Source organism: Corapipo altera, unplaced genomic scaffold (assembly GCF_003945725.1).
Source record: "Corapipo altera isolate COAL_440 unplaced genomic scaffold, ASM394572v1 68, whole genome shotgun sequence".
NCBI lineage: Eukaryota > Metazoa > Chordata > Aves > Passeriformes > Pipridae > Corapipo > Corapipo altera.
The window spans coordinates 64050-78674 of record NW_020884919.1 but is presented as its reverse complement, the minus strand read 5'-3'; the positions used below and the strand labels follow the sequence as shown (position 1 = coordinate 78674).

At 43.0% G+C, this 14625-nt stretch overlaps 2 protein-coding genes across 9 annotated transcripts in view; one reads left to right on the top strand and one right to left on the bottom strand.

Moving 5' to 3' along the window:
* TANC1 (tetratricopeptide repeat, ankyrin repeat and coiled-coil containing 1) overlaps nucleotides 1-7869 on the top strand; it is a 74759-nt gene extending 66890 nt beyond the window's left edge. For both annotated transcript variants that reach the window (XM_027656231.1, XM_027656232.1), the window contains exons 19-26: nucleotides 37-170; nucleotides 895-1018; nucleotides 1138-1313; nucleotides 2350-2482; nucleotides 3251-3342; nucleotides 3772-3918; nucleotides 4331-4431; nucleotides 5299-7869. In XM_027656231.1, the coding sequence (XP_027512032.1) occupies nucleotides 37-170; nucleotides 895-1018; nucleotides 1138-1313; nucleotides 2350-2482; nucleotides 3251-3342; nucleotides 3772-3918; nucleotides 4331-4431; nucleotides 5299-6652 (2261 nt within the window). In that variant the 3' untranslated portion in view covers nucleotides 6653-7869. The remainder of the gene's footprint in view (nucleotides 1-36; nucleotides 171-894; nucleotides 1019-1137; nucleotides 1314-2349; nucleotides 2483-3250; nucleotides 3343-3771; nucleotides 3919-4330; nucleotides 4432-5298) is intronic.
* A 99-nt stretch (nucleotides 7870-7968) lies between these two features.
* The window catches only part of WDSUB1 (WD repeat, sterile alpha motif and U-box domain containing 1), a 14578-nt gene continuing 7921 nt past the window's right edge, over nucleotides 7969-14625 (bottom strand). For all 7 annotated transcript variants that reach the window (XM_027656235.1, XM_027656236.1, XM_027656237.1 and 4 more), the window contains 6 exons: nucleotides 13429-13465; nucleotides 11707-11747; nucleotides 11503-11609; nucleotides 10450-10629; nucleotides 9526-9666; nucleotides 7969-8361 (listed from right to left, as the gene is read on the bottom strand). In XM_027656235.1, coding sequence (XP_027512036.1) covers nucleotides 8201-8361; nucleotides 9526-9666; nucleotides 10450-10629; nucleotides 11503-11609; nucleotides 11707-11747; nucleotides 13429-13465 — 667 coding nt within the window. In that variant the 3' untranslated portion in view covers nucleotides 7969-8200. The remainder of the gene's footprint in view (nucleotides 8362-9525; nucleotides 9667-10449; nucleotides 10630-11502; nucleotides 11610-11706; nucleotides 11748-13428; nucleotides 13466-14625) is intronic.

Genomic DNA, 14625 nt, shown 5'->3' with positions numbered 1-14625 from the left:
GTGCTCTCCCAGCCCTCTGATGCCATGCTCTCTCAGCCCTCACAGCTGCTGCAGGCCGAGGGAAGCTGGACGTGTGCGAGTTCCTCCTGGGGCGCGGGGCGGCCGTGACGAGAGCCAACAGGAGGGGGGTGCCCCCGCTGCTCTGCGCCGTCCGGCAGGGCCACTGGCAGGTCTGCACAGCCTGGGGGATCCCTTGGGAGCTGGGCCCCGATTCCTCCCCCCTCCAGTTCTGAAATAAATTCGTTTACATTTTCTAATGGGCGTTCACATCGACTTTCCTTCCAAACCCTTTGTATCACTTGGGGTAACTTACAAAAGTACATCGGCTGCACGACAGCCTTAGGTTGTAACATACCTGAAAAATAACTCGTTAGTTAAAATATTTCATTTCCTAGACCAAGATCAGAGGCCATTTCAGATCCTCTGAGCTGCTGCTGGGCAGAGAGAGAACCTTGGAGTCAGGAGCCTTCCTCATTCTGACCACTCCTGCCAGGACGAGGCCCTGGACTGCAAACAGTCGGGGCTTGAGCTGCATGGGATTTCCCAGGGATTGCTGTAAATAACCCCTGTCCTCTGTTCTAAAAGTTCATGATATTGTGGCTGAAATCTAAATCTGCCAATTTCATAAAATCATGGTGTCAGTAAGGTTGGAAAAGCCCTCTGAGCTCATCGAGTCCAACCATCCCCCAGCACTGCCAGGGCCACCCCTAACCCATGTCCCCAAGTGCCACATCCACACAGGTTAAATCCCTCCAGGGATGGGGACTCCACCACTGCCCTGGACAGCTGTGCCAGGGCTGGGCAACCCTTTCAGGGAAGAAATTTTCCCAATATCCAACCTAAACCTCCTCTGGTACAAGCAGTGTATTTTTAAATTGCTATTTTCTATTTCAGATTGCTAAACTTCTAGTGGAGCATGGGGCTGACGTGAATTTAAGTGACAAGCAGGGCCGAACACCACTGATGGTGGCTTCTTGTGAAGGACATCTGAGCACTGTGGAATTTCTGCTTTCTGAAGGTAGAAAATAAATAGTGGATCAAGGCTGCACAGATGCACCAGAGACTGCATCTGTGTGTTAGGCAATTTTTCCTCTTCAACAGAACATCTTCCTAACAAAGTTAATTTTCATTTTACAGGTGCAACTATTTCCTCTCTGGACAAGGAAGGACTGACAGCTCTGAGCTGGGCATGTCTGAAAGGCCACAGGGAAGTGGTTCAGTATTTAGTAGAGAAAGGTGCAACAACTGATCAGACAGACAAAAATGGACGAACACCCCTAGACTTGGCAGCGTTTTATGGAGATGCTGATATCGTAAGTACAACAATAGAAAAATTAAGCATGTGCTAAATTTTCATAATACAAAACAGAGCTTAGAAAAAATACTGCCAACGAAAATGGAAAGAAAATTTGGGGAAGTAGTCAAGATGCTTACACTGCTCACATCCCAACTGCAGTGCAAGTGTTTGCTCAGAAAAGCATTTTCTAGATGAGGCAGAAGCCCAGAATTATGCTGCAGACCCACGGGAGTCCCCTGACAGGGCCCTGGTCAGGTGGTGCCTTCATGGAACAGAGACCCCAGGGAGAGGTGTAGGAAGAGGAAGGGCATTATGGACAGATCCAGGAGGTCAGCAGGGAACTAGAAGGAACCAGCACATGCAGCCTCTCACACTCACATCTGTATTTCTGAGTCTGCACAGACAATGTCCTGTTTCAGAACAGCACTTCAGGTGCTGCCATGCAGGGAACTCACTGTAGCACTTGGTCCCATCCAGCCTTTGTCAGAATTAACTTGAAATTGTAAATAAACCCTCAGGTTCTGCACTGGCTTTGGCGGGTTCCTGACACTGTGAGTGTTTGTAGGTGACTGGATAGACTCTGCTGGGAAGTGAGGGGTGTCCAGGCTCCATCCTGTCCCATGTTTGCTGTAGGTGGTTGTGCTGGAGCAGTGCCAGCTGCCATGGCCCCTCACAGACTGGTCCCATCAGAGTCTGTGCTCAGTCACTGGCTGGGGGGGGTGATGCCAGTGAAGAGGTGCAGAGCAGGCCCGTGGCTGTGGGTCATGGGACCCGTCTGGGCAGGACTGTTGGTGCCTCTTCCCTTCAGAGATCACTGCTGGTCACACTTGGGCAAGTAATGGCCTTGGAGAATGACCGTTGCTTCCATCCAACCTGCCACTGCTGCCAGGTATCCCATGCTGTGCTGCCTTCAGTGGATTTCACGTCTGTACTGGCCTCAGGAGCACATCCTCAGTGTATTTCTAGGAGGATATGCAGTAGCCTAAATATTTCACTGCTCTGCCTTTCCTGCCGCAAGCCATGTCACAAGGCTTGTCTCATTCTTTTCCCAGGTGCAGTATCTGGTGGAGAAAGGAGCAATGATAGAGCACGTGGATCACAGTGGGATGCGGCCGCTGGACAGAGCGATCGGCTGCCGCAACACCTCAGTCGTGGTCACACTGCTGAGAAAAGGAGCTAAGCTGGGTGAGTGGAACTGCCCTGTACCGGGGAAACAGCTGCCTTCTGCTCTGCCAGAAGCAGTCATTTCTGTAAAGCAGACTAAATAACTGGAAACACTAGAGTTTTGCTGGTTGTCTGGTTTGCAGATGCCCTCTCAAGAGAAACAGTCTTCTTTAAAGGCAGACACACACAACTCTACTTCAGAAGTTTTATTCTGCTCCTTTCTGTGATGTGTGCTGAGTGTCAGGTCTGGAGCAGTCACTCTGTATGTGGTTACTCTGCCATGATATACTTAAACAAGAAAATGATGATTCACTATTAGTGATACATAAGTCTGACACTGTTAATGAATTAGATTAACAAGTTTTACATTTAAGTGACATTCTTTTAATAAATTATAGAATCATACATTTTTGCAAAGGGTAGGCAAAAAAATGTATGTCCAAGTCATGTATTATCAGTAGGCAAGTACATGGTGCAGTTGTGATAATTACTGAATCCTTAGTACCTTTGAAATATTATTTCATATTTTTTGGATAGTAAATATGACCAAATACAGGTCCTTGCTTAGGCCTGAGCTTTACAGTGGTGGGGCAGGGGGGCAGGCAGGGGACAGACATAGTTTAAACATGTGCGCACCTGGATGATGATGAGAACAGGAATACTAGTTCCACGCAGGTGGAGTATCTCCTGAAGTGGGATTAGGCTCTCTAGGCTGATTCACTTCCTACTCTGAAAGCAGAAACACGCTTTCTTCCCCTTTGTCAGAGACCCCTAAAATTTAACTTGCAGGAAATGCAGCCTGGGCTATGGCCACCTCGAAACCCGATATCCTCCTGATTCTGCTGCAGAAACTGATGGAAGAAGGAAATACACTGTACAAAGTAGGTAGATTCATACTTTTTATGATAACAGAATCTTGGACTTCTAGATGTAAGTAGATTAAATTTCTTTATACTTCCTTTTTAATTACATCATCTGGTATTTTAGTGGTCTGTTTAAAAAAAAATAAAATACGTGTATCATACATGATTTTTTCTGGTACTGGTAGTATTCATGCAAGTATTATCCTGGTTGAATACCATTAAGCATTTTGAGCTCAGAAACAAACACAAACTGTAGTTAATGTGCAAGTTCTCTCACTGTGCTTGTCTGCCAGTATAGCCTATACTGCGTATATTTATCTTTTTAAAAATCTGTCTCTCTACTTGAAAGGGCACCTCTTGGCAGATGTCAAATATAACATGCTTTTCTGCAACAGTATTGCAATATTAAAAGTTTGTGAAAAGCTTCTTGTTCCCTAAACTCTGCAGAAAGGCAAGATGAAGGAAGCAGCCCAGCGCTATCAGTACGCCTTGAGGAAGTTCCCGAGGGAAGGCTTTGGAGAGGAAATGAAAGCCTTCACTGAGCTGAGAGTGTCACTGTACCTGAACCTGTCACGATGTCGCCGAAAAACAAATGTAAGATCTTACTGTTCCTCTGCTGCCTCTCTGGCTTTCGGAATCTGCGAATTCTCTCCTACTGCATTGCTGGGGTGGACATTTATTGGTGCTATTTTATAATCCTTTTCACTGTACCCTGACTTTGGGCTCTGTTGTGTTAGCAAATGGGCACTTTATGAGTGTGTGTTGCAGTGGGGGGTCTATTACAGCTAGTCTGAGGTCATCCAGTTATTTTGGAATGATGAACTGCTGCGTATCTGTGGTACTTTTCAAAGACTGGATGGACAGTGCTGCCACCACCCTTTGTTGTGACACAGCCCAGCCTGGTGCCGTGGGTGCTTCCAGGGGAGGCAGAGCCTGTCCCCGGCCCCAGAGCCTGCAGCTCCCTCTGCCTGCTGGGGTGTAACCGGGGTGTTTGGTTCATTGCCAGGATTTTGGTATGGCTGAAGAGTTTGCTACCAAAGCCTTGGATCTGAAGCCCAGGTGTTACGAAGCCTATTATGCCAGAGCAAGAGCCAAGAGGAACAGCAGGTACTGTTTGATTCTATGGATCTCTCTGCACAGATTCTTTTTTAACCTAACATTTTTAATAACTTGTTCTCTTCCGCTAGTTCTATGTGGAATTTGCAAAGGAAAAGTTATTTTTTGTGCACTTTCCATCTGTATCAGGTCTCTGTATCAGTTAAAGCCAACCACACCCAAATAGCAATATTGAATACTTATTTAGGTAATCACTGGGCAGTCCAGAAAGTAACAAACTGATATGAAGAGGGATTATTTGAAATGTAAGAGTGAATGGGTCTGCTACTCACGTGACTGAGCAGAATGTGGCCAACAGTGTGCAACCCAGCCTTATCACTGCATTATTACCAAGTTTATTTATCATGTATTACTGGCTGATTTTATAGGACAGGATATGTTGAATCATTAGCAGTTAAAGATAAAAAACAAGGGGAGAGAGGAGGAACTATCTCTTCTAGTCTGGAAAAATGGCAAACTATAGAAGTATAGCTGAAGTACAGGGAAAGGTGCCTTTGGTTCACAGTGTCTCTTCTAAACAGCTCAATAGATAGTCATGGAGTTCAGCAGGTTCCCTACTCTGGAGGTAACTGTGAAGGGCTTGTAAGATGAAGTGTCAGTTCCTACTGTTCCCAGCAGAGACTTCTGTTGCCTCCCTGCACGGATTGTCACAACAGGGAGAAGGGTCTGTGGTTCACCAGAGGGAAGAATTTCCTGAGGTGGAGAACATCCAGTTCTTACATTGTCACCACCTGCAGCAGGAAATGACACATCAGAATATTTCTCTGCAAGTGGCAGAGGTGGATTAGTAAAAGGCAATGGTGGGGCTCAGATCTTCTCTGGATCTTCGCTGTTTACTTTTTTTTTTACCCTAAACAGAAAGTTACTTGCTGCTCTTGCTGACCTACATGAAGCCACTCAGCTGTGTCCCAGCAATCAGGAGATAAAACGTCTCCTGGCTCGGGTGGAAGAGGAATGCAAACAGTTGCAGAGAACACAGCAACAGAAACATCAGTGTGCACAGCTACTGGAGCAAACCAACAACTCTGATAATGAGGAGGGTGCTGTATCAGGTGTGAAGGAGAATTTCAGTCCTCAAGACAGGGAGGATGAACTGTCACACCCTGATGAATCTGTTTCCCCACCACAAAGGCTGCAGTGTTCCTCAGCTGCCTCATCGTTCAGCAGGACCCTTCAGGAAGGTGTTCAGCAGAAAGCTCGATCTGTGTCCCCTCAGAGCAGAACAAGCAGTAAGTACCTGAGAGAGCCAGGCTTGATCATGCAGCCAACAAAGCAGGCACAGATTGTAAAAACTAATCAGCACCTGAGCTCCATCCAGCCTGGATCTAAACCAGGAAGCAGTCAAGGTAATACAAAGGCACAATCATCTTTGCAGCATCATCCCCTAAGTCCCTTGCCCGTCCCACACTCTAGAAGTCAGCATTTGGATGGGACAAGCACACTGTCATCTGGAAGCATTTCTGCAGATCCCAGTGCTGAACTGTGCAGTGAGAAGTTCATGTCCAGCCAGTGTTCCCATCCACAGCATCACAAGACTCTCTCTTCTCATTCTTTTGCCAGCAAGTCTAAACCCGCAGACAGGTCCACAGCCCCTGCTCAGATGAACTTCGGTAACACAAGGCAGCAAAGCCCTGTACCCAGTGCTGTCTCTTCAAGCTCTCCATCCAACAGTGTGATTCTGGCCAGCTCAGGCAGCAGCTTCACCTCAGCCAGCAGCTTTTCAGGCAGCGTTAAGGGACTGGGCCCTGATGTTCGACTCAAGGAGAGTAACGTGAGTCAGGTTCAGGGTACTGAGCACCGACCCCGCAATACCCCATTTATGGGAATCATGGACAAGACTGCAAGGTTCCAGCAGCAAAACATGCAATCCAGTCGCACTTGGCACGCTCAGGCATCAGATGGATTATCCACAAACGTTGCTCCTGGGGGCATCCAGCCCTCAAACTTGGAGCAGTTCTCAGTGAAACACTACCAAACTAAAATCCCCTCTCTGGCTGCTGCCCTGGGAGATGGCAACCAGAGCAGTGCGCAAGCGAGAGACCGCGAGGAACTCCCGTGCCCAGTCCCTCCCCACTGTCCAGACAAATCCCCCAGCCAAGGTTCTCATTCATACCCTGATGCTGCAGCCAACCCCCCGTCCCACAGCAGCCAGGACGGGCACCTCAGCCACACGGCAAAACCAAAGCGATCCTTCATTGAATCAAATGTATAAATCCTACTTTGGGTATTTACTGGGTAAACCTGGCTCGGCACAGGGTGTGACTGCTCTCACAACACTCACTGGCTGGGCACAGCTGGCTCCGAGGGAACAGCCCGTGCTGACCAGTCCTTACTGGGATACAACCACTTCACACTGTTCCTACCAGCACAGGACAGTGACAGTAACTGGAACAACAGACTTCTGCAGGAAGAGTCAATTAGAGTTGTCCAACCAAGAGAGTAGGACCTTGAGCAGAGAAATCCTTTCCATTACATTTTACCATTAAATAAGAGTTTCCTTTCACGTAGGGCTTCAATCTTGGCTTTTAGTTCTGTTGCATCTCACACATAATACTTGTGCCTCTCCAGTGCTTAAGTGCTTACTTCTCACAGCAGTGTTAAGGAAGATAATCTGCTGCAGAATACTCAGATCTGTACATGCATGCATTTTTTTAAATCAAAGATAGTATTTTATCACTTTTCTAGCGGGATGTAATTTGGGTTGCATGATGTACATTTAGGAAGCATAAATAATTTGTGTATGAGTAAACTATAAGCAGCCATGTTTGACATGTAAATATAACTATTTTTGGTAACTAGGAGAAATCAAATAAAATAAAGAGTGACATTTGCATGTGTATTAAGAAGCTTTGACCATATTGGTTATTGCACTGAAGAACACAATATTATGGCCTATTAACAATAATTGCACTTTATATAGGTTATCTAAACACCTTTGGGTGCTATCTTAAAGCAAAATGATTTATTGTGTATTTGTGAAAAGGTACAGCAGTTAAATGCCTAGTGAGCGTTATTATGGGAAACCTAACAAATGGATGGAGTGAAGATGAAAGTTTGAGGAAAAGTGTATGTGCAGTTGCATGGCAGGATGAAGCTGTGAAGTTTTTTTGGAGGAAATAAGGTTTTATATTGGCAAGAACATTGTGAAAAGGAACGGCTGCAGCGAACGTTGCGACGAGTGCAATTCAGTTGGAGAGCTCAGCTTTACACCCTGCCCATCGTGCTTGGTTACAGTGCTCTGTGTCCAGTGTAAGCACCTGTACCCAGCTCTCCATGTCCTTTTGGAGTTTGCATCATTATGCTTTAGCTTATTTATTGTTTACCGGTTCTTTGATATTTTGTACAATTCATATATTAGTCTTGTCCTGTAGTTCTATTTTTGCACAGCTACTGTATTTTTTTCCATACAAAATAAAGATGCTTAATATACCTGTGGGATGAGATGCAGTCCCTGATGGGACAGAATGATATTGATCCTATACTTTGCTATTTCTTACCTTCTGAAAGACTAGACTCAGAAGTCAGAAATGTAGTGAAAATTTTAAGAAAACTTTATTGGAAAAACTGTTACTACTTCATTTCTTGAACAGAAATACCACAAAGGAAAAATAACCAATAAATTTAAAAAGTTCTTCTGGGAGCTTCCACCAGTGAAGGTTTTCTTTGAAACAGCCACAGATTAGACCAGAAATAGAACTTTTTTTCCCCAGTTGTTTCTGATACAGTTAGTTCCTTTAGCTACACAGAATTCCAAAGTGGTTTAACATTTCTGCTGAGTCTCCAGCCAGCGAGTGATGGCCATTTTTAGTGTCCTGTTTGGTGTGAGCATAAGGGAGTGGAGGGGAAGATTGGTCATGGGACTGGATCGTCTCTTATTGCTGATCCAGTGTTCCATTGCTTCCCTTTCATAGGAATAGCCATCTACAACAAAACCATCAACAGAAGCTCCTATTACAGAGGCTTGGGCACTGTGGCACTCTACAGATTTTAGACATTTAAATGTAAAAGGGAAGGAAGGAAATACATCCAAACAGGAAAAATTGAGATTGAGAGTAAGTCCGTGGTCTGTGAAAGCTCTACTGTGAATATAAACAGTTCAGGCTAGTTTCATGTTTCCATCTCTGACTGCAAAGCACCAAAGTATATTATACATGTTAAATAAGACTGTCTTTTCAGTTCAACTGATCCATAATGTGAAGTAAAAGCTCTTTAATACAAACTAGCTAACACAGCTAAAGCTTGCTGTGCCCATGACCACTGTGGGTGCCCACCTGACTGCCCCAGCCCTGAGCTGGGCCCCTGCTGAGCCTTCACCAGTGTCCAGTTTCAGGGCTTCGGCTCTTCAGTTGGTACCTAAACAAGGTGTTACTTAAAGAACAGAAATGTGGCCCCCACTCAGTGTTATTTAGCCCAATCACCCAGAAATCTCTCTGATGGAGATTACACTGCTCACCCTGTATTCAGTAAAGCCACTGCCACTCCAGCAGTTAGCAAATGTCTTCATATTTTGAGCATTTTAATTCTCAGGAGTCTGATACCTCACGACTGAAGTTAATCAGTGCGTCAAAAGAACTTACACCGATCTTCTGATGGCTGTGTGTCCCTCCCCACCCCCAGGATTAGAACTACTAAGCACTAGTTCTCCAGAGAATGTTTCACCTGTAGAACATCTTAAGCTCCTGGTGTAGCACAGTTCAAAGAGCTTGCTGAATTTAAAGGAGTCTCCTTCAGTACAAACTTCTAAGTGCCCTAGAGATGGTGTGCTAAGGAGTAATGACCCTGGGTTTCCTTGGCTTTCTGCCCCAGTGTGTGCACTTATTTTGTACTTATCAAGCCAAAGATGTAATTAGGCTTGTAATTATATTTGCAAAGGCACATTAAAAAAAAAAGGAAAAAACTGTTCGATACAGTATTTTTCTCCCTATTAGAGATGTCATTTGGCAAATTAAACATTTATCACAATTCTATTTTGTTGCAACAGCTATTTAGAACAGTTTATCTTTCTGCTAAGACAGGCCCATTTTTGTGTTCCCACACCTATCTTTATTCTCAAGTAATTTTAGCTGATGTCATGTAAAGACATACCTGCTGCAATGACAGGATCCTTCATAAGCTCCCTTGTTATAGGGCACAGGAACTCATCAGGGACAGGAACAGAAACTGAGATCATTGTCATCCTCAGTTCTTCAATCTTCTGGAGAATTCTACTGCGCAGGCCTAGAGACTCTGAAAAATTATTTATACATGAAGCAGACAGCATAGACAGGTAGGGCAAAGAGTCAGGAGACACAGCTCCATCTCACCACCCCCCAAACCAAAAACCTGCAGCCAGCCCAGCCCCAGGATGTCTCTCCTGCTGCCCAGCAGGAACCTGAGTAAGGAAAACAACCAGTAAAACCAACACAGGTGCAGCAGTGCTGCAGAGCCATGGCTGTGTGGTGATAAACTCCTAACATTTAGTTAAACTGGGATTTCAGTAGCACTGAAAATCTTGTTCATCTTGGGCAGATAGTATTTTCCTGTTTTGTAAGTGGCAGGTAGAGAGCAATTCTTCAAGTCAGTTTTGTCAGGCCGTAATTTTTATACCTTTGTTGAGTCCTTTCCCCACAGAGAACTCTTATTTTCAGCAGGTCATTGATCACATTCAGTTCTCACAGGACTTCCTAGTCAGTGTTAATTAACTGGCCTCAGCAGGTGATGCTGCAACAGAGTTTTAGGCTACTTCAACGCTAAAGACAACGTGCAGAAACTGAGGAAGCCAGGGGTCTTTCGTGGATGACAATTCTGTCACATTCCCAGCACCTGTTATTTCTAGAATTCAACAAAGCTGGCTGATACACAGAGATACTGTGATCTCATACAGACCAAGTCAACACACACACAATGGTAATGAAATAAAAAGGCATTTTGTGGGGGGGGAATCCACGTATGGAATTCCTAACTTTCTTTTATTACAACATTTCAAAGTCCTTTAAAGATTAAAAACTATTTGGATTCCCATACTCTTACCAATTTTTAATTCATTAGCAAGACCTTCCTTAGTAAGATTCAGTAGCTCCTTGCCATCAATGTTATTCATTTTGAAAAGCCCAACAAAGTCTGCTAAATCTTGTGCACAGAGCCAGGCTGAAACATCATCCTCTGACCAGTCCTCAACAGCCACCTTAGATTCAGTTTCTACAGTATTTCCTTTGGAAATGAAAAAGACAGTTATAAAACAAAACAAAAACCAAAAAATCCCCAATCAAACAAAACAAACCCACAAAACCCAAAAAACAACCAACAATGAAACCCCCCAGTTCTAAGAAACAATGTCATTAATGAACTCTGGGTTTAAGTGTTCTCAGTACTATACATTCTCCATCTAATAAAAGAAATGCTTATTAGACATTATTCTGGGGAAGAGGCACGACGATTTTTGTCTTTTTACCTATCAATTTGCAAAGTTTAGAGGAATTTAATCTCTCGGATGCCCACATGTCTGTAAAATCTGAACTGAATAACTAAAAACCAGAAAAGTGGAACCATCTCACACCTCCTTAGAAAGCAGACTAAAGCCCAAACTTATTCTTGTGCTTTGAACGAGATCACATGTACCTTTGTTCCACAAATTTTGGGTGCTGATGTGTTTTGTAACAGTAGCTATCCTGGCTTTTTTTCACCTGTAACAACTGGTAAACTGTTTTTCTTGTTGACAATTATGCTTGCAATTAGCATATTTTCTAGTTAACCCATCACAAATGATGCTTGTCCAAAAAGTCTTTCAGCACTCTGGCAATAATATTCATCTCTTACATGCTGTCCAGAGAGCAAGCAATGGCAAATATCAGAAAAGAAGATACAGCAGATTAATCAAATTAAGATACATCTAGCATATTTTTCTTTAAAAAAATAACCAAATACCTTTGTAGGGCTTCAATCAGGTCAGTTCAGAGAAAAGACCAGTAACAGGCACACAATCCTGAGGTTACACATTAACTGCAGATAAGAATGTGAGGGGTTTGCATCTTCAGAAGGTGCTCTGAATTTAAAGAACAAATTACAAACACTTCACACACTGACCTGCAGAGGGTTGCTTAAGGTCCAGCTGCCATATGTGCACAGTTTTATCCATTGAGCCCGTGGCAAGTAAGTGACTATGTGGTGCAAAAGCACAAGTTGTAACATATCTGCAGATAAAAAAAGAACACAGTGTGAAAATTCATGAGAAAAAGACTTAATTTCTTTTATTAACAGTGAAACAGAATAATCATATTGAATTCTTACCTGGTATGCTGAGACAAAGTACGAAGGGTATTGCCAGTACTCTGTAAAAGAGTTTTTGTAATTTTAAATCTTAAAGAATAAAAAGAACATTTCTTCATTTGCATGCTTCCTCTCAAAGTAAGGAATATTGCCTCTTGAAAGGTGACACAAGTTACCTTCAGAGAAGTTACACAGCCTTGACAAAGCTGAGCAGCAGCAGAGGCAGAACTGCAACTTGAATTTCCTGCCTGAAGCCCCCCTGGATTCCTTGGGGCACTGCCACCCTTCCCAATCAGCCAGCACAGAACATGCAGGAGAACCGTGCCAGAAACACCAACTGAATGAATTACATCCCTATTGGCTGACTGTTCGTGGGGATAAAACATTTCCTTTACAAATCTGGGATTAGAAATGACCAAAAGGGAAGAGATTCAAGCCACGATCCTCCAACTGGACCAGTAATTAACCACAGCAGTGGTTCTCCTATTTGGCCACTAAATATCAATAAAAAACCAAATTCCTGAATTTCCACAGTTTTAATTTGTGATTGAAAGATTTTCCCTCTTATGAAAGATACCTTTTTTTGACAGGTACAGACGAAGTGGGAAGATGATGAGCAGTTATTCAGAATCACTAATGGATCAGTCAGCACTCCAGTAGTTTGAGCTGCCCAACATGATCAAAGTGCCCTATTTTAGGCCGAAATCTCTCTCTGTCCCATGAAGGTTTTTTGTCCCCACTTTTCCCCACAAAATCACAGGGGATCTCTGCAGATCACCTAGTACAGACCCCCTGCTAAAGCAGGGCCACCTACAGCAGGTGTCCAAGTGGGGACATCTCCAGAGGAAAATCCACAACTAGAAAAGTTATTGTCCCATCTGATAAAAACTGAAGGCCACAAAAGCTGACAAACAGTATTAAGAAATACTTATGCTGTGGTTTTGTGCATCTTTTAATTTTCTGAAGCTCCAAAACTCTGGAGGACTTCTTACATACCTGTCTAAACTTCAGACTACTAAAATAACTGCACTAAAAACTGTGCAGGTATCATATTAGTGATTTTGGTGAAAAACTTTAACACTAATTTAAAAATTGTATCAATACAATAGGTATGTGCAGAGCAAGCTGAAGAAGCTTAAAATTTGTTCATCCTCCATTTTCAGCAAAATTATTTTTTTAATACTAGAGACTATTAGAGGCAAATAGCACTTACAGGTGAACCACGAAGGATGTAATAACATTATTACAGAAAATGCTTAAACTGTATGTTTTAAGGAGAAGACACTGTATTTAACATAATTTTATTGACTTCTTTATTATGCTTCTATTTTATCGCACTTTATATATAATTAACTAAAGAATTTCTATGATCACCATTCCCAATTTTATGTCAAAAGCTACACTCCTCCTTGCTTTGGAAGCTAGGCATGTTAGGATAAACAGAAAATCCTTCTGCTTCAATATGAACATAACTTGTAAGTATGGAATTAATTGAATAATATCCTACTGCAGAGAAATCAACAAATCCTCAAAATGTAGATAAAAAGTGAGAAAAGACTGATCAATTCTCAAGAGACACTTTTCCTTAGACAACTCCCACTCCTCCCCCCAAACGCACAGTAAATAATTTGGGATTATATCGTTTCTATTCTTCAATATTCCTTTATGTTGATAAGACACTGCAGCAGTACTGACATTAAAAGACAACAACCCAATGAATGGTCTGTACTATGCTATACTTACAGTTTCATAGATTATGACACACTTGTCCACAGACCTTTAAAAAAACCAGACATTAAAATGAAGCAGAGAGGGAAAAAGAAACTGTTTTTCACGAAGAAAGGAGGAAAAACCTTCTTTTGCAAACAATATAAGATCAAACATATTTCTTAACAACACCTGATGCAAAGTTTAGATATCTATCTCCCCTTCACCAGTGCCTACCTTAAACAACACTGACCAGTGTGAAGTAAAAACCAACCAATACAAAAACTCTGCCCTTGCATGAGAATTCCCGAGGCAAAGGATTTGCACAGTTGCTTTTGCAAATTGGCCCCCACTGTCTCTACCATATCTCTACTTTATGTCTTTGCAAACAGCATCTGTAAAGCAAATGCACAGTCTGGCTGTCCGAGATCTACTCTCAGCCCTTCTTATTTTTGAGACCTTTCCATTTGCAAAGCAAGCCAGAGGAACTTGTGTCATGCAATACATAAAATACAGCTGTGCAATGCAATCAGTACATACATATTTCATGAAATACAAATTGCACAGTTATTTACCATGGCAGCAGTATCTCCTGAAAGATTTTATGGGATAGACATTTTACTTATGGCAACATAAGTGAAAACAATAATCCGTACATCTAAGGGAAAATAAAATAACTCTACATCACAAACATTCACAATGATCTTCAAATACTGAAAAAGACTCCCTTAGAAAGAATATAAAGCAAAGTGTCAAAGCAAGCTATTGTCTTCTGGGGTTTGTTTAGTTTTAAGTTTATTTGGTGGCAATTGTAGTCTTTTCTTTTTCCTTTGCAAGACATCAGCCTTTCAGTTTAGGAAGTCTTTGTAAATAAGACAGTTAAAATTTAGAGTGGAACCACTGTATTTGCTACTTCAAGCTACCACTTAATTTAGAAGTGACTAAATACCTTTCATGAGGAGAGCACAGTAAAAGCATACAGTCACTAATATTCATAAAACTGTAAGTGATTACACCCACCTTATTTATAACTTCCTCTCTCAATAGCTTGGTCCCTGAGGAAAGCCACTAGCAAGGAGCTGCTGCTGAGCATCAGCCAGCCCTTTGAGTCTGACCTCACAGAACCCCCTGTGCGAGCCCCCTCCCCTCACAGCTGCCTGGAACCCTGGGGGCCATGCCCACAGCCGGCAGCATTCCCTGTTCCCACCCTGTCCCCACAGCCAGCCCTCCCCT